The 18,273-nt window shown below is 52.8% G+C and overlaps 1 protein-coding gene across 1 annotated transcript; it reads left to right on the forward strand.

Annotated features, from left to right (window-relative positions):
* Positions 1-8,296: 8,296 nt before the first annotated feature.
* On the forward strand, positions 8,297-15,395 carry SLC45A3 (solute carrier family 45 member 3). Its single transcript, XM_009492370.1, has 4 exons — positions 8,297-8,468; positions 8,735-9,568; positions 11,113-11,378; positions 14,940-15,395. The coding sequence occupies exons 1-4, from the start codon at positions 8,297-8,299 to the stop codon at positions 15,393-15,395; spliced, it is 1,728 nt and encodes a 575-aa protein (XP_009490645.1).
* Positions 15,396-18,273: the final 2,878 nt, after the last annotated feature.

The raw sequence follows: 18,273 nt of genomic DNA on the forward strand, positions 1-18,273 counted from the left end.
GCCCCTGCTTGTCTGCAGAAAGCACTGTGCCCAGCTCCTCTCTGCACCCCATCTTATCTCGGCCGTGCTCCTAGCACGGACCGCAGCGGGATCTCCCAGGCAGCCTGAAGCCGGTTGCTGCCGCTGGGTTAAGGTGGCGACGACGCCGGCCGACTGCAGCAGAGTTAATGACTCCCGCTGGCGTCGCAGTGTGCGCTGGGCTGATGTCTGTCCCTTTGAGGAGCGTGGCAAGCTCCGAAAGTGTCAGCGTGGCCTCCGCTGAGTCAGTGACCTGGTTAGTCAGACCGGCGGTTCCTGTTTGTAACGGCGAGAGGAGGAGGAGGAGGATGGGCTGGAACTGGCCGCTCTTTGCTGCTCTGTCTTTTCTGCTGGTCAAACAGGTGGGCACGGGAGCAAAGGCAGCCAAAGCCTGGGAGAAAGCCTCCTGCCAGGAGCAATTCCTTTGTCTGCCGGAGGAAGAAGCAGGTTGTGGGACAGGAGGTCAGCGGAGCCTGCGGGCTGCCCTGCTGCCTGTCTGACGTTCGTATTGCGGGCTGAGGAGAAAGAGTCCCCAGCGCTGTTGGCACAGCTCCTGGAAGGAGCGTGAGATGCCAGAGCCATGCAGGGTGAAGGGTAAGCGGGACAGATCTTTCTCCACGCTGGAAAGCATCCTCTCTGTATGATGGGCAGAGCGGGGACCGTGCTGTTAGCCTGCCGGGCTGGGAATGCATCCTTTCCTAATGCCTATTCTTAACAAATATTTTGACTTTCTCATCCATCTTATAGGGACCGTGCTGTCCATAGGCTTTCCCTGGTGCCTTTGCTTTATTCAGTTGATCAAAGGGCGACCAAGTGACCTGTTTCACATGCCCTTGCTGCTTGCTGTAAAACGTGGGAGACACTCAGCAGTCACTTGTCCTCAGAGATGCACCTTTACCTGAAGGAACTACGTGATACCAGAAAAAAAATGCCTCCCAAAGCTTCTGCAGACGTGAACCGGTTCCTTGGGCTGGCTGTGGAACAGCCCAACCCTGCTAACCGTCAGGACTAACCAGCCTCCCAGGTTAGGAGGGCCAAAGGTAGAGGGAGGGTCACCGGCTGGCTTGTGCCCCACCTCGGCTCCCTGGCAGTTGCAGATGTATCCTGATAGCTCTGAAACGGCTTGCGCTCTGTGGTTGAGGCAGCAGGAAGCTGGCAGGGCCTGAGATTGCATCTCAAACTCCATCTTGGCGAGCCCCAGCCACCCGCAGGGAAGGTGAGTGGCTTGGTGGTTATGGGAGACAAGAGCTGAACGGGTACAGTCTGGTTTAGTGGCCCACAGAAAGTGGGAGATGCAGACCCTGAGAATCGGCTGCGAGCTGCAGGTGCTTAAAACTTGGCCCCTTCTTCTCTCTTTGGCTCCTTACTTTCAATTCACAAAATGGAGATGGCAGCGAGCTGCCTTCGGTCTCAGCACGTGTGTCTCTTGGGCCAGGGATCAGTCTGTGCGTCAGGAGAGCAGCGAGCACAAAAGGGCCTGAACTAAGCTCTGGCTTTTAGCTAGCCCTGAAAGCGGGATGATCACGTCGTAGGTGCTGCCAGGAAGCAATTGCAGTGTAGCAGGGAAGAACCGACCTCCGGTCCTGACAAATTCAAATGTCTCCCTTTGAGCCAAACCACGTGGAAGGTCTTCTGAGCTGTCGCGGGAACCTGCCCGTTCCCGTAGCTCTGGACGCATGTGTAGCATCTAGCATTTGTCCTGGATTGATATATCCTGGTGTCTGGGCTGCTGGACACTGTGCTGTGGGGTGAGGGAGGGAATTTCAAATGGGCTGGGGTGCCCGGGTCTTCCTTGTCCTCGTCTGAGGGGATTTCCACCCGCTGCTGCTCCTTCCCTAAGCCGAGCTGCCGAGGCCGATAATAATGGAGCCCCTGAGCTCAAAGGAAACGCAGAGTTAATTCACAGAGACTAAATAAATCGCCGTTCTCCCATCCCTGCTTAATGACCACTCCCCTCTCCCCACACTGTGAATGGGGTCAAGGAGATTTGGGGGGGAGGAAGGGGAGAGGGTCAGGAGAGGTCAGGTGAGTTTTCCATTTCATCCCCCGCAAGCCTGCCAGAGCTATTCTCCATGGTGTATTTCACATTCAGCCGCCGTGAATGGACACTGATAGCTGTGAAAGGATCTGGCACTGTATGAACAGCCCTTCCCTAAGCGCTCGCTCTTGTGCTCTCTCCCACCCTTTCTTCCAAAGGGCTTCCAGGGAGCGGGGAATTAATAACATTCATAAAGAGCCCCTTGGAAGGTTGGAAATGTAACGTTGCGGTTATGAATGGAAACCCAGCGGCTAGCAATACCCTTCGCCCTCCCCTCTCTCTGCTGCCCGTTGGGAATAGGTTTCTGCATCAAACCCGCCATGCCGTGGGGAGGGAAGGTGCGGGTCCGAATCACCTGGGAACCGCTGGACTGGAGCAGCCCCCGCCCGGGCTCCCCGCGTGGCACCATCTCCTGCCTCCAGCGCTGGCCAGTACCAGCTGCCTCGGATGCTTCTCCAAAAAGCTACGGCTTTTCCTTCGCCAAGGTAAAGGCTTTTGCGGGGTAATTTTTTCCCATAGAAGATGGGGCTCAGGTTATTACAGAGCCCTGACAGGTCACAGATAGTTGATTAATCTAATTCTCTGTTGTCTGATCGTTACTGTGGCTGTTTGTTGAACTTGTGGGGTAGGTGCACGACCGTCATAAATCAGAGAGGCTGCTACCACATCTAATAACATCTCTTGTCCCTTCTGCACCCATCTGAGAGACTGGAAGGATTATGGAGTGGCAGGATACGGATTCTTCTGAGGAATGAATGAGTTTTTCTCTGCCACGTAACTACACCCGCATTTTATTTTTAAAGTGTCCATCCCTCAATCTTCATTCTATCAAAGCACCGTTTAGATGCGATTACTTGTAAGATGCTGTGTTGGAAAGATTGGAGGAGATTGGGAGGAGGAGAGACTTCTTTCAGTCTTTGCTTGTGCACGTCCGTCGTGCCCTGCGCGTAGTCCGCTTTCTTCAGGTGTGTCAGGGTTTGTTTCTTCTAAAAGCGAAAGGTGTGGTTCAAAGTCCGTTAACGAGGGCACGCAGAGCAGCGTCTGTGCCAGCGGAGAGAAAGGAAGTGGGAAGTGAACTTCTACTGGCGATGGTGTTGCTTCGTGTAAATGAGCCGGTACATTTGACATCACCGGTAAGTTCAGTCCTATTTCCGCGTGCATGTCTGTGCACTTGCTGGTGCTTTTCTCAAGTTCAGATCGTGGGTTTTCTCAGGCAGGGCCTTGCTGCGTCTCTGTACCACATCAAGCACAGGAAGACGTTTGCCAAAACTTTTTCTGCAGCACGTGAGCAGGGAGCAAACTCTGAGTAGGGGAGATGCATCAGTCCAATCTGCTGGCCTGCTGCCTTTAGAGAAACGGACTCTGGGAAGCCGCTTGCCCTGGCTTCATCCCTTCTCCTTGCTCCCTGTTAGTGCTGCTAGGTGAGTTGCACTCCGCAGAGGCAGACTGCCCGGCTTCCTCCCTGTCCTTCTGGGTGCTGAAGCAGGAATGGGGAGAGGGGGCTGCAGGAGCTGCGATCCTTTCTGTTTGGGTGCCATTGCTGAGAAGGCTCCTGTGTCCAGGTGGGTGGCAGAGAGCCCTCTCCGGGTTGCCTTTGTCCGGCAGCGTGCTGCTTTGCCTCTGCCCCAGGACCCGCCCTCCTACCTGGCTGCCAGGTGAACCAGCCTCTCAGAGTTGATCTGTTGTTTCTCTGCAGAGAAAGGAAAGGAAAAGTTTGGTTTGCAAGCTTAAAAATAAAACAGAAACCCTGGGTGTAAAGATGCTTTACTTCTCCTTGGGAAGGGAGACGAAGAGCCTTAATGCTCAGCAGCAGATGATGTCCCCATGGCATGACAGCTTGGCGAGCAGCTGTGGAAAAGTCCCACATGTGGCTCCCTTCTGCTTCTGTGTGTGGGAAACCTTACACAGAAGGGCCCCTGTGCCCCTTTTGGGGAGGCTGGCTGTTATCCTTGGCAAGGTGCTTGGCATTGTGCTCCCTAGGGAAGGACAAACGCTGTCCCTGTTGTAGAAGTCTGGGGAGACGGAGGCCAGAGGGCTAGAAGTGCCTGCTGTCGTGCAGCTTTTTGGACCCATCACCCCTCGCCTGACTGTGAGAGGTCTCCCCATCACAAGATGCCAGATCCCACTGGGCTGGCCAGGCTGCTGCCAGCTCGCTTGCATGTGATGTGTAACTGCTGCTGTTGGACCAGGATCTCCCAGCTGGGAGGTGGTTTGCGTAAGTGACTCCTTCCATGTCGGGACAAAGTTGCAGAGCACCAGGCTCAAACCAGTCCTCCTGCATAGTCTGCCAGGTAAATTGTCCTAGAAGAGGTTAGCAGTTTAAATGAAATGCTGGGACTGTTATTTAGAGCCAGACTGTTAGCTGCAAAACTGCAGGGAACCTCTCATTGTCTTTAAAAAGAAAATAATAATCCTGTGTACTTCATCTCTCTCTGCTGGCTATTTGTGAAGTACCAGCTGGTCAGCAAGGGAAGGTGACAAACGTTAACACCAGGGCAGGGCTTTGGGCAAAGTTCAGATGTGAGCGCAGACCCGGAGTTTCCTCCTCAGCTGGTTTGGGGCAGCAGTGGCGACGCGCTCTGCCGACAGCGGGTTCGCAGGGCTGCTGCTGCAGCCTCTGTTTGCTCAGCACCTTGCGCCGGGGCCCAGGCGCAGGTGTGGTTGTGTGGCTAAGAATACGCCGGCGTGCCGCGTTATCAGGAGGCAGGGAGGGCCCTGAAACCAAACCCGCGCGTGTACCTGCGGCTGGGTTCCACCTCTGCTTGCCTGCAAACTACTTAAGTAGCTTTTCCTGAATGCTGTGTGCCCGGGCTGGGCTGGCTGTGGGGAGCAGCTCGGCAGAGCCGCAGGGATCACCTGTCCCTGCGCTGCGTGGAGGAGGTGAGTCCTGCCTTCTGGCTTGCTTTCATCCTGGCTCCCGTGAGCTTCCCAAATCTTCCCTTTCCATCCCCTGTCCTTACAGATCAACGGTTCGGGTGATTTTCCTAGTCTGCACCGGCATTTCTTTCCAGCTAAGCCAATCCATCTCTCTGTAGTCTGTGAACAAAATAAAAAAAAGTAGTTGATGGGTACTGGGACAAAATGCAATTTAAGCAGAAAAGGGTTCATAATCTGTTGCACCTGTGTCTACGACTTGACTGCTGTTGTAAACTTCTCATCCCTGGCTGTGCCACAAGTATTGCCTCTGGGTACGCTGGGATGTATTTTTTGTTAAAGCCCTCTGAGAGTGTGGAAGGGGAAAGAGGCAGATCTTCTCTTGCCTGCTGATAAGAAATTCAGCCTCTCTGCCTCAACCTGAAATTCTCAGGCAGTCGCGGAGATGTACAGATTCCTGCTTCCTCCCCAGTGCTAGAGATGTCACTGCGATAAAAGGGAAGAAAAATATTTTTTTTTTTCTCTGTGCACATGTGAGCATGAGACATCTTTTGCTTAATGTTTGGGGTTTGCCTTGGGATAAATCCCCCTCTGCAAGCCCTCCAGACCCTGGACTACAGCAGACAGTGGACGTTACATCTCCCTTCCAGGTCTAGCTCAGAGAGGTGGTGGCTCAGTTAATTTTGGCTTGTGAGTCTGCTTCCTCCAGCTAACAGCACCGTGGCTTGTGCTGGTGGAGCTGGAGGGCTGCAGCTTAAATTCCTATCCCAAGGCTGTCAGCCAGCTGGGCACCCATCATAAATGAACAAGGCTGAGACATCCTGTGTCTAGCCCACATCTAAGAAAGGTGGTTGCTGCCCCCAATCGCTTCCTTGCAGATAGAGTGCATCTGAAGTAATGCTGAGCATATCTGGGGCCTCCGAGTATTCCTTTGAAGCCATGTCTAGTGATTAAAGGAAAACTGGTGCTGTTCCCCCTCCGCTGCTGGCTTGCTATTTGACCTTGGGCAAGTCATTTAAATGTTCACAGTTGTTAAAAGGCGATCTCTTTTGTGACAGTCGAGGTCTGAGTGAGTGTGGAGGGGGAAGGTGAGGGGTCCTGGAAGGAAAATAATCTGTGCTTATTGCGTGTAATTGGCAGCCTGTCAGCTCTGCAGCTCAGGAGCGGTGCCTCTCCTCTGCAGCAGCAGGAGGCGGAGAGCGCTGCTTGCATCTTTGTGAAAACTGCATCACCACGCTTCCAGCTGCACCCAGTCATCTCCGTGTGGGTTACTTGGCTGATGGCAAGAGGGGAAGAAAGAGAAAAGGCAGAACGCAGAAACTGCCCCAGTTGTACCTGTCTGCTAACGCTTGTGCAGTGATGGAGGTCAAACGCATGTGCTCTGTGAAGTTAGGGAACGCTAATTTGCACCGTCTTTGGTGATAACGTGGAGTTTTATCTCTGCCCCGCGTAGCTGTGGCAAGGCTATGGCGCGGCACACTGCTGGTTTAGCGGCTCCTCCTGCGTTCCCATTCTGCATCCTGCTCGGCCCTCTGACAAGGAGCCGTTCCAGCTCTGCGAGGTCTGACCCGCTCCGCCAGGCATGGCCTCCAGCACTGGTTGCCTCTGCGTGCTGAGGAGGGAGGCGAGGGTTGGCCCGGAGATGTTCCCTATAGGAGTCTTTTCCTCTCCCCTGTAATTGCGGCAAAGAATTTGGAGGGGGACCAGGCTGCAAAACTGGATTTTTACCTCGTTTCTTCTGCTGGGTTCACTCTCTGCACCTAAGTAAGGGAAGCTCTGTACCAGCTAGCTGCCCTGGCACGGAGGGGGTGTACAGGCAGGCAGGTATGCAGTTACAGCTTCCCCGCAGCCAGGGAGGGAGCAAGAGGAAATAAACTCCGCCTGCGTGTCTCACATTCTGTTCAGCTTCCTTCATCCGAAGGACCCAAAGCATTTGGGGGCTGCGCTGTGATGGGACAGGAGGCAGAACTTCTGTGCAAGTTGGGAGCACGCTGCACAGTCCAGAAATGGGTCATAAGCTGAAGCACGTTCAGGCCAGTGGGACCTGTTATGCCTTGTCCCCACAGAGAAACTCTGTGGTGGCTCATTTAGGGTGAGAAGTTAGACCACGTGAATCCTGAGAATTAGACCGCAGTTTGTTTTGCTCCTAAATCAATATCTGTGCAGGAGCTTAATGTCACCCTTCTTGCTAACCCATTCTACCTTTCCCAGCATAACTACAGACCATCTTCCCGAGATGCTTTTAGGAAAACAGCAGCTTGGTGGACTAGCCTAGATGCTGGTAACCTTGCAGGATTTCTTACATTTGTAGACTGACGTAGTAGCAGGCTCATACCAGGTTACTAAGAGGCATCTGCTTACTTTTGCCTTAGGTGCTTAGCCCCTGTCCTGATCTGGTGGCCTCTCCCCTCTGACGAAGGCTGCAGAGAGGGAGCATGTTACAGGGCAAATAAATGACTCAGACTAATGAGTAAGGTAATTGCTGTTCGCTGTTAGATGAGGCTAAAGTGGGTCAGGTTTGTTTGTGAAACTCCATGGAGGCACCATCTGTTCTCTGTGCCCCATCTCAGGGGCTGGAGACTGGATTTGGGTGAAACTGCTTCCCTGGGAGCCTGCGGAGCAGCACGGAGGATGCTGCAGTCATTAGGCAGTGGTGTGGGTCTCCAGAGACGACCCTGCGTGACTGCAGGCAAGTGCCTGCAGCCCTGATCCTCGAAGGGGACTCTTAATTGATTTCACTGGGAGAGGGGACCCTAAATCCTTTGTCTCTTTGCTACAACTGCCCGTCTATAAGATGAGGCTGGCCAGGACACTGAGAGGTCATTAGACCTCCCTTAGCCCGAAGGCGGGATTGGATTTTCCCAAACCGTGTCTGACAGGTGCCTGTCTCACCTGTCACAAGCCCTTGGAGAGAAACCTGGCACCAGTGTGGTTCGTGTCTTTTAACCCTGCCGCTCTCCCAGCTGTCTCCTCTTCATCCTCCTGTGCCTGCAAGCCTGTTGGGATGGGGACCATCTCTTCCAGTGATGACATGTCTGTGTGGTACCTGGTTTTAGCCCTTTCCCCTGCCCTCGACCCCGCTGTGTCTAACGAGCTCTCTGTTCTCTCAGACTGCAGCATGTGAGCAGAAGGGGAAGGCTGGAGCGAGATCCCTGCCTGCCCACGCCTGGACTCGACGTTGCTGGGGCCACATCTTGCAATAAGAGGAAGAGGAAAAGACGGCTCATTCACCGTTGCTAAAAATGGGAGACAGCATCTGTCCAGCAGACCAGGAAGGGAAGCACCAGACTTTGCTTGTGGGGCATCCCTGGGAGTGCTGCAGCCGGAGCGACACAGCCCTCTGTCAGTAAGGGGTGTCGGGGCAGCATGGCTCAAAGAGCCTGGGTCAGCATGCTCTTCCACAACCGCAAGACCCAGCTCCTGCTGGTCAATTCCCTGACGTTCGGCCTGGAAGTCTGCCTGGCTGCAGGGATAACCTACGTGCCTCCGCTGCTGCTGGAAGTGGGTGTGGAGGAGAAGTTCATGACCATGGTTTTGGGTAGGCAGGGTTTTTTTCTCATTTTTGAGGTGCTTGTTTCCCCTTCGAGTCTGGAGGGCAGGGGCAAATAAGGGCATGGAGTCTTGTCTCTGCGGGGTGGTTGCAGGGCTGCTGTTATATCAAGGGCAGCCTTGTGTTTGGAGGAGAGGGCTGTGACCCAGTGAAGCTTACTGAGTTCCTGGAACATCCCACGCTTCTGTTAGAGTGCACGCAGACCAGTGTCCTCCAGATCTGTCCCCCTAACACCACCACCTTCTCTTTTCCAGGGATAGGACCTGTCCTTGGCTTGGTTTTTGTCCCGCTGATCGGATCCGCCAGCGACCACTGGCACAGCAGCTATGGCCGAAGGCGACCTTTCATCTGGATGCTTTGCCTGGGAGTCCTGCTGAGCCTCTTCGTCATCCCGCATGCCAGCAGCCTGGCCAGCCTGTTCGCCCTCAACACTCGCCCGCTGGAGATCGCCTTCCTCATCCTGGGCATCGGATTACTGGATTTCTGCGGCCAGGTCTGCTTCACTCCGCTGGAGGCCCTGCTCTCAGACCTCTTCCAGGAGCCGGACAACTGCCGCCAGGCCTTCTCCTTGTATGCCTTCATGATCAGCTTGGGGGGCTGCATTGGCTACCTGCTTCCAGCCATCGACTGGGGCGGCAGCTTTCTGGCCCCGTACCTGGGAGGGCAGGAGACGTGCCTCTTCAGCCTCCTTGCCATCATTTTCCTCGGCTGTGTGCTGGCCACGCTCTTTGTGACAGAGGAGGCAGCCACCCAGGCAGATGTTCTGGATGGCCCAGCGCTGAAGGACGCTCCCCCTAAGCCCTCACCTCCTGCCTGCTGCTCTTGCCAGCTCTCCAGGAGCTCGTGTCTCCTGCAGGCCAGGCACATGATGCAGGCCCTGAGAAACCTCTGCACGCTGGTGCCACGGCTTCACAGCCTCTACTGCCGCATCCCCAAGGTCATCCGGCGCCTGTTCGTGTCCGAGCTCTGCAGCTGGATGGCACTCATGACATTCATGCTGTTCTACACAGACTTTGTTGGGGAAGGACTGTATCACGGCGTCCCCAGAGCCAAGCCAGGCACGGACGCCAGACGCCACTACGATGAAGGTGAGAAGGGAACCAGCTGCTCTGAGTCTGCAGCACTTGTTCCCTAGGATGGGAGCGTTTAGTGGGAGCTAGGAATGGGCTCAGCTCTGCTAGTAATGCAAAGAAAGGTTACAGGAGACTAGACTTGCTGCAGATGGGTCAGGAAAAAACATTCCTCCGTGGCCTACAGAACATTGCACGGTGGACCAAATAGGGCAACGCCTCTTTGTCCTCTGAGCTACCCAGCACAGAAGTAGATCTGGCAGCACAGCCCTGGCCTGGGGCTGTATTGTTAAGTGGCAGAATGGTCTGGCAGGTTGCATGCTGAGCAGGATGTATCTGGCTCTGTCTGCAGGCTGTGGTTGCCGCTGCCAGGTCCTTTCACTGCTCTTCCCTCCTTTTTAAATGAGGGGTGATGGTGCTCCTCATCTCTTGGAGAGCAGGGTTTGGAAAGCCAGGACATGCTCAGTAGCAGTGAGGTGGTCTTTGCTGCATCTTCCTTTCATGCTACTGTGAGATTCCTATCTCGCAGCTGTATCTGGGGAGCCCTCGAGCAGCTTCCCCGGCTCTCACCCCTCTCTCCAGTGCTTTCTGATAGTGCTCAGCACTGCAGTCAGTAGCTGCCATGTCCACGTCATGGGATACTGCTCACTGCAGCACGTTACCTGCTCGCTTTTGTTGCCTGCTGTCCCGTTTTGCCTGCTGTGTTGTGTCAGTCCTTACTTGCTGCCCAACCCTTCTTTTCCTCTCCCTGATCTAAGTTTTCTATTCTTGGAGGCACCTCTCTGGCCCTCCTCTTCCAGCTGTGTGTCTTTCCCTCCGAGTTTTCCACTCACTGCCTCCGTGAGCTCTGCAGTACACTGCCTCTTTGTGCCGAGTGTCTGTTTAACTTACAGGGAGCTTAATTATTATTTAACACTTGCACTGTATAGCTTCCAGCAGGTCAGGACTCCTTTGTGCTAGCTGTCATAGAAACATGTGTTGAGTAATGATCCTTGCTTCAAAGAGCTCATGGTTTTAATTCCCTGAAATCTGATAGATCTTTGCAAAGGTCCGGATTGCTACCGGATACTGCAGTCGTTTAGTGGACGTTGTGTACTTTACCTTGGCTTAAGCACAATTCCTTGTTCCTTTTGTTCTGTTGCTGCTTTTGGCATCAGATAACAACAGATCCTTGTTCATGAGCAGGTGGCAGATCCTGGGTCAAGAGTGGAAAGGCGCGAACAAAGACTCCCAAAGACAAGAATGGCATTTGGATTCCTATCTGCCGTTGCCCCTTTAGTTAGACTGGGCTGCCCAGGAGCATGCGTAGGAAATACTGGCTGCTGGTGGAGCGTGGGCGCTGCAGCATGGCTGGTGCAAGCCTGGGATGTGTTAGGTGATGCTGCTCTGCTTCCTGACCCGGCCACGTGGTTGTCAGGGCAGTTTGCGGCTGTGCCGCACTCTGTGTGGACCGAACTGAGCTGGGCACCGAAGGAGAGGGAAGGAGGCCCAGAGGTGTTTTGGCTGTGTGAAGCCTGGGTGCAGTCAGAGCAGTGTCTGTCACCACCTCTGCTTACCTGCAGGTGTCCGGATGGGTAGTTTGGGCCTCTTCCTGCAATGCGTCACATCCATCTTCTTTTCGACAATCATGGACCGGATGGTGAAGCAGTTTGGGACGCGGGCGGTCTACCTGGCCAGCGTGGTCTTCTTCCCCGTGGCTGCCTTCGTCATGTGCCTTTCCCACAGTGTCATCGTTGTTACCATCTCAGCTGCTCTGACGGGCTTCACCTTCTCTGCACTCCAAATCCTGCCATACACACTGGCATCACTGTATCATCATGAAAAACAGGTAGGGATCTGCTCCGGAGGGCAATGTGCCAGGTAGCTGTGAGGGCAGCTTGGCCAGCCTCTTCTGCCGCTTGTGGCTGGTACAGTCAGTTCAGCCCATGGAAGAGAAACACAAGCCTGTGTGCAAAGGTTTTCCACATGTGCCTGTTGTCTCCAGGCTGTGTCTTCTGTGAAGATTCATCTGAAATGGAAGAGATAAAGAGAGTTCAGCATCTCCTCCCTTAGGCATCCCCTGCTTACAAGAAGCATTATGTGATTTTAAAAAGTGGGGAGTGGGAAAGATGGGAGAAATCAGCTGGGACTGGCCTATCAAAAGGGATGTCCTGTGTTCCTCTGTGTTCTGCATGTCTGTAGGGAAACTAGTGCAGGTTAGTTACACCTGTGTGCATTCTGCAACCAAGTCACACCTGCAGCACTGCCAACCTGAGGTGCTAAAAAACTCAAAGATTTTCAGCCCTTAGAGGTTCTGCTTTCCAATTTTTGTCCATAGCATGAAGATCAGTAAAACAAAAACTGAGGTTCTTCCTATTCCCCTAGCTCCAAGAAAAATAAACGTTGTGAAACTTTTGACACCAACACAAAGGCTACTAATCCTGTCCCACAGATGTTATCTTTGTGGAGAAGTCCTTGGAGGTTCCTGAGTTGCACACTGGATTAGTAGGAATTTCTCTTGTGCTGCGAATGCAAAATTAATTTGTGGTTTGAGAGCAGCTCTTTTATCCCAACAGCAGGCGGTTCACTGTGCAGTGAAGTAAGTAGGAGTTTTTACCACAGGCATCCAGATGTTCACATTGAACAAATACTTCTGACCAACCCATCCCAATTTGCACCAGGCACTCTGTCAAAATAGGGGTACGAGGGAGTGTTCTGCTTTGCAAAAACTTCAGTTTGGCTGGGATCTCCCATGGACATAATATCAAAGGAATGAAAACCAAACTCTGCAGGCTGGGAATGTGAAGGCCACATGCCCAACTGTTTGCCAAAGGCTTGACAGGGAAACACTCAGTGTAATGAGGTGTGGGGTATAGCTGGGTTTGGCCTCTTTGTTGCCCTAACTTGAAAGTCCCTCCTTCCTTTACCAACTACTTTGCGGAAGGCTGCAGGGAGACCCCACAAGAAGTAGTCCCTAAAATGCTTTTTGCAGAAAATTCTCCATCTTCCCCATGTCTGTTATCTTCTTTTTTCTTACTGTTGAAATCTGTCATCATTTGTGTTTGCCTTCCCTCGTTCCTGCTTCCTCTCTTCCCTCTCTTTTTTTACTTTTTTTAAACTTTAAACACTCCTCCCGAAGCGAATCAGCAGAAGGGGCATCCAGAGTGGCTGTTGCTTCCACCCTGTGCGGGATCGTTGGCGAAAGCCTGCAAGGCCACCTCAGCTGGAGCTCCTTGCTTTGCACAGGCTGTGTAAGTCGCTCTGTTCTCCTGCATGCCCTCTCGTCTTTGCATGGCCACTAAACCTTGTCTAGAACGGGAGGAAGAGATCTGCGTGTTCTGACAGCACCTGAAAGCTTGGTAGAGGTGAGATGCATGGTGGGCATTCGCACCTTCTGCAGGAGATTAGGGAGAGCGAGGTTCCTCGTTCCCACCGCTCCCCATCAACTGTAGAGGGAGATGAAGCTGTTGATTAAGGCACCACTGACTCCTGTGGTCATATCCTGTGTTACAAGGGATGATTTTAAAGCGTAAGTTCTCCCTAAGCTCATTCCTGTGAGTATGCGTTTAAGTCATTTTCTCAAGGTTTAAATTAATTCTCCACACTAGGTAGTCAAATGCCCCTGCCAGAACTCATATCTCTGAAGTCCCAGCCTGGATCAGTATAGAAACCAAGAAAATGTGGCATGGGCCTTCAGGGCAGCTGAGCAGGCTTCTGGGAACATCAGTGTCAAATACGAAGGGCTGGAACTGCGGGGGGCATCCCAGTTCAGCTCACACAATGCCCTTTCTGTGCTGGGTTTTGAGTTGCTTTGAAGTCTGATGGCAATAGGAGGCACATGGGAGGATTTTTAAGCTCCACATAAGATAAGTGATGGTCCTGGATTGTTGCATTTAAGCGTAAATTCATGAGCTCAGGCAGAATTGAGGAGTTGAAGTGAGCAGCTGAGCAGAGCCCAGGTAAAGCTTTTGGAAGATGATTGCTATTTAGTGAAGTTTTTCTCATCTGATTTCTCTTCTCTGAATCTGAAACTTTGCGCTACAGATCTTGCAGCCGTGGCCTGGGGCAGCAAGAACAGAGACTGGCTGGTGCTGACATACGCTAGGGCAGGGCTGAGTGCAGCTGTGTGGGTGCCAAGGCTGCTGAAGGCTTTGGGCTGGCCTGCCACAGAGCTGGAGTGCCCACACTCCTGCACCAGCCGTTCCCTCCTCTTGATCTGTGTCTGGGTCCCTCCTGCAAAAGGAAGGATAGTTCAGGCAAGCCCCTCGGAGCCCTGCAGCCAGGTACAGTGCTCTCTGCTCTCAAACAGGTGCTATTTTTTCCTTTTTCTTTTCTTTGTTCAATCTCACCATGCGGATAATGGATTAACATGTCCTTCGTTATCTGCTCTACCCCATGCAGACCAGTGGTTGTGCATAATTGCAAATGCCCTGGAGTCTTAAAGCTGGAGCTCTGCAGCATTTTCACTGTCTGCACCGTGGCCGCCAACATTATTTGTTGGTGTTAACGTGGAGAGCTTTTTGATCCAAATACTCTGTGTGAATACTGCTGGAGTGAGCCATGCCCCAGAGATTTCACAGCTTGAGCAGAGCGAGGCAAAAAAGGGTGAGAAGAAAAAGTTTTCTTCCTCCCACCCCCCTTCTCTAGCCTGAGTGAGGAGGCTCAGGTCAGGCAGATGAAGCGACTCAGCTGAGGTCATGCGTGCATGGTCTGTTGCAGAGCTGAGAAAAGAGCTCTTCCCTGAGTTCCCAGCACTGTGCCATCTCAGCTGGTGTCACTTTTAAATATCCGAGATACTAAGAAGTGGCCGTGCATCCGGGGCTCTGAACTGTTCGTCTGCCCTTTGGGCTCTTCTGCAGGAAGGTTTTGGGTTTCTACTCAGCCACTTTATAAACACTTCTGTTTGCGCTGGAGCGCACTGGCTCGGTGATACGTCCAAAGTGGGCTCTGGCCCTTCGCTCCTGTCCTGCAAGTGTGCATCAGCTGATTTCGGGATGGGGTGAGGTGTAGTTGGTGCCTGGATTCCCTTGGCGCCCAGTGAGGAGGTGACAACCCATGGCTCGGTGCAGAATGTCCCCAGGTGCGGAGCCTGGGCTGGCTTTGGGTTGCAGCGCTCTGCTGAGCCCCAGAGCTTCAGCACAACAAAGGCACCACTTGGCCAGGTTCCCCCGGTGAGTCAGGGCTGGTTTGAATCCCGTGCCAGTCGGCAGAAGCCAGGCTGGCTCCTGGAGGCCACCTCACGTGGGCCAGGCTCACTGCAGGCGCTCCCCACCTCTAACAGCCTGACCCACAAAGCACAGAGTGGTTTTGCTCTCGTGTGCAAAAAACGGGGTCCCCTCTGCCCCCCACCTCGCTTGCTGGGCTCCACCCTACCTACGCATTCCTCATGTGCCCTCCTTCTTTCCCCTAGGTATTTTTGCATAAATATAAGAGCAAAGAGGAGGAAGACGCAGCTCGATTGGACAAGAAATCAGCCTTCTCTAAAGGCCATCTTTCCAGCCAGAAGCTGCCTTACCAGAATGGACATGCTGGGAGCCTCTTCTCTTCTTCCTCTTCCTCCTCCTCTCCTCCAGCCTCCGGCTCGGCTCTGTGCGTCAGCTCCTCCTGCGACGTCTCTCTCATGATGATGGTGGGAGAACCAGACTCGGTGGCTCCTGGCCGAGGGATCTGCCTGGACCTGGCTATTTTGGACAGTGCTTTCCTCCTCTCTCAGGTTGTCCCCTCCCTCTTCATGGGGTCCATCGTCCAGTTTACGCAGTCAGTGACTGCCTACATGGTGTCAGCTGCCGGCTTTGGCCTGGTAGCCATTTACTTTGCAACCAAAGTGGTCTTTGATAAGAGTGACATGGCGAAGTATTCAGTGTGATGCGGAAGGCACAAGGGCAGCACACGGGTGCCTGCACGTGGCAAAATAAGGTGTGGGTGTGTTCACGGGGCCACTCGTGGGAAGCCTCGCGTGGCCGCTGCTCTCTCCACGCTGTCGCTGTAGCCCTGGGGGTAGCTCTGGGGCTGGGGGCAGGAGGGATGCAACAGGGCTAATCTCAGGTGTAAATACGAGGCATCGGGGCATTGTGCTTCGGGCCATCAGTGCTTTCCAAAGGTGCCTTTATCAAAAGAAAGCACTGCACAGCCAGCACCAAAGGGGATTATACAGGGGAGAGAAAGGAAATGGACTTTCCCTTTACTAACGGGTCATGTTTCTGAGCAGGAGAGGCAGTGGTACGGGGAAGGGAGGGAAGAAATCGTTGGCTCTCCTGTGTTCCAGTTACAGCTGTATCCTCTTCCCCTGCTTGTTGTAGTTTTACTCAACTTCTTGAGCAATACTTCTGCAAATAGGACACTGGGAGGGGATTTCCTTGGAAAAAAAAGATGGGTGGCTGAGGTTTGGCCATGGAACAAGGGGGTGCATATGTGTGCGTGCATGCTTCCGTCCTTCCCCACCTCTGTTCTGACTGGGAGAAACCATTTAGGAGAAAAGTTACTATGTCTTGTTTTGGAAAAACAAGTAACGTTTCATTAGGACTAATTCCAAAAGGTGACTTATCTTCTACCTATGTACCGAGCTGCGTCAGATGGAAAGGACTTCTTAACTTTTTTTTAAAAAAAAAAAAAATTGTTTTAGCTTTCCTCACACAGTTCTCGGTAACTCTGACCTCTCACTCCTCAGTGCTTAGAACTGCCGCCTACTCTCTCCCCTAACAGATCTAGACTGTTGTGCCTCTTCCACACCTGGCCCCTAAAAGATGCTGCCATATCACAAGGAAAATCTGTTCTCAGAGGGTTTTCAGTCCTGTGACAATGAAGTAGAACAGGGAGAGCTCTCCTGGAAGGCTACCTGAGAACAAGTGTACCAGGCTGGAGGAAGCTGGAGGAATTGCTTGTCTGTGGACGGCTAGTTGAACTCAGCAGCAGTCACTGCTGGAGTTGGTGCCTGGAGTTGGTCGCTGGCTGTGTCTGCTTTCCCTCAAAGATGCGTGCCCAAAGCAGCCTTCTAGACCAGACCGTTCTTTACAGACAGAAAGGCTTTCGGCCATGCTTGCAGGCTGGCAGGAGTGCGCCTTGCAGAGCAGGCTGCATCCCAGCACGGTGGCTGAGCTAATGCACTGCCAGCACACCCGGCGAGGCTGCTGGAAGCAGCATCATAAACAGGAGGTGGGAGGATGAAGTGTGCCTACAGCCACTAGCAGCTGCTTACAGAGCGGGGTGAGCCTAGTTCTTGGTGTGTTGGACAAAAGGAGGAGCAGGACAGAAGCTCTTGATGCTGTTTGTGCCCATGGTTTGCGGATCCAGATTACGTATTTACTATGTTACACTTGTTTGGGCTTTTTAGAATGTATTTTAGTTCCAGACAGGAGTCAAGATTCTTCTCGAGGCACAGCATAGACACAGTTACCTGTTAGAGTAAGGCAGAGAGCCTCTTGCTCCCGGAGCCCTGGGACCAGATGCTCCTGGATTGTTCAGATTGCGTAGCTCCCAGGTGTGAGTCCTCTTCCACTGGCAGAAGAGTGGCTGCAGCTGTGTCCTTCTGGCCAGTCCCCTTCCCCGTACAAGTGGGCCAGCTGGAATGATTCTGCTGGTGGCAGATTTCTACCACTCGAAGACTACCCCTGCACCAAGTAAGAGTCAAGGTCCCAGCCCACAGTCAGCACTGAGACTTTGAAATGATCCAAACTCTGCCTACAGCACGTAGAGGAAAGCATGACTTGGTCCTTTGGGGGCTAGGTTGTGAGTATGCAGAAGTTCAACAGTCCGTAACTTTGGCTGGTCTAAACAAAGTGTTTGTGACTAATTTTCTGTGGAGGTGTGTGGGCAGTGAGACGCACTTGTGAGGTTCGGCTGAAGGGCAAAATGTTGCTATTTTTGCAAGGTCTTGTCAGACTATTCTTTGGCATGGAAGCAAAGTTACTCCCCTGCTGTCTGCAGATGGGTCCTGAGAGGGCTTCTCCTAAGTTTTTTAAACATTTCTTTCCCGTAAAGGGTGACTGTTTCTGTTTTATTTCTTCTCAAATTATATGCCTACCAGCCTCCCCTTCCCACAACAAGGTTTGTGTGCTGAAGTGCAGCTGTTTTGGGGATTGATCTGGCAGCTGCTTAACCACCTACGGAAAGAGTTTTTTGTCTGTACTTCCTATCCTGGTCTCTGTCCACTTCAGGCTTCAGGAGGAAGCCTTTGAGGCAAAATGTTATTGCCAAAGGTGGAGCGTTTATTGGATGAATGCTCCCAGTAATCAGTAACCTCTGACCCAAGATTTTCCAAACAGGTTCCTACCTGACTGCTGACGTATCCTTTATTTTTTCGTACGTAAAATGTGGGGAACCTTCACATGTGGAGGCTGCTACGATGCTAAGTGCTTTTGATAAGTGAGCCATTTGTTTAAGTGCCTAAAGAGTAGTTCCACACCAAACTTCAGGTGTAGAGGTTTGATGATAAAGGCCTTGAATGCTTCATTAAAGACATCAAAGTGATCCTTAAAAAAGCAGCGGGCTGGAGGGGGAGACAGCCTTGTTTTATAATGTCCTTCGGTTTGGAACGTGAAAGAACAAGATGCTGCAGTTCTTGATCCTTAACTTGTATCTGTCCCTCGAGAGGAGAAGGCTTAAGCCTGCCAGGTTCCCCGACTGACGAGCCCTCCAGCCGCTGAGGTGGCTTTGGTGCAGCTCTAGCCTGGCTGTCGCTGGTGGACATGAGAAGGTTTGGGCTGACGGCACGTGCAGCAGGCTCTGCGTCTTGGCTGAGCTGGAGG

The sequence above is a fragment of the Pelecanus crispus genome, chromosome 17, assembly GCF_030463565.1.
Source record: "Pelecanus crispus isolate bPelCri1 chromosome 17, bPelCri1.pri, whole genome shotgun sequence".
Classification (NCBI taxonomy): Eukaryota; Metazoa; Chordata; class Aves; order Pelecaniformes; family Pelecanidae; genus Pelecanus; species Pelecanus crispus.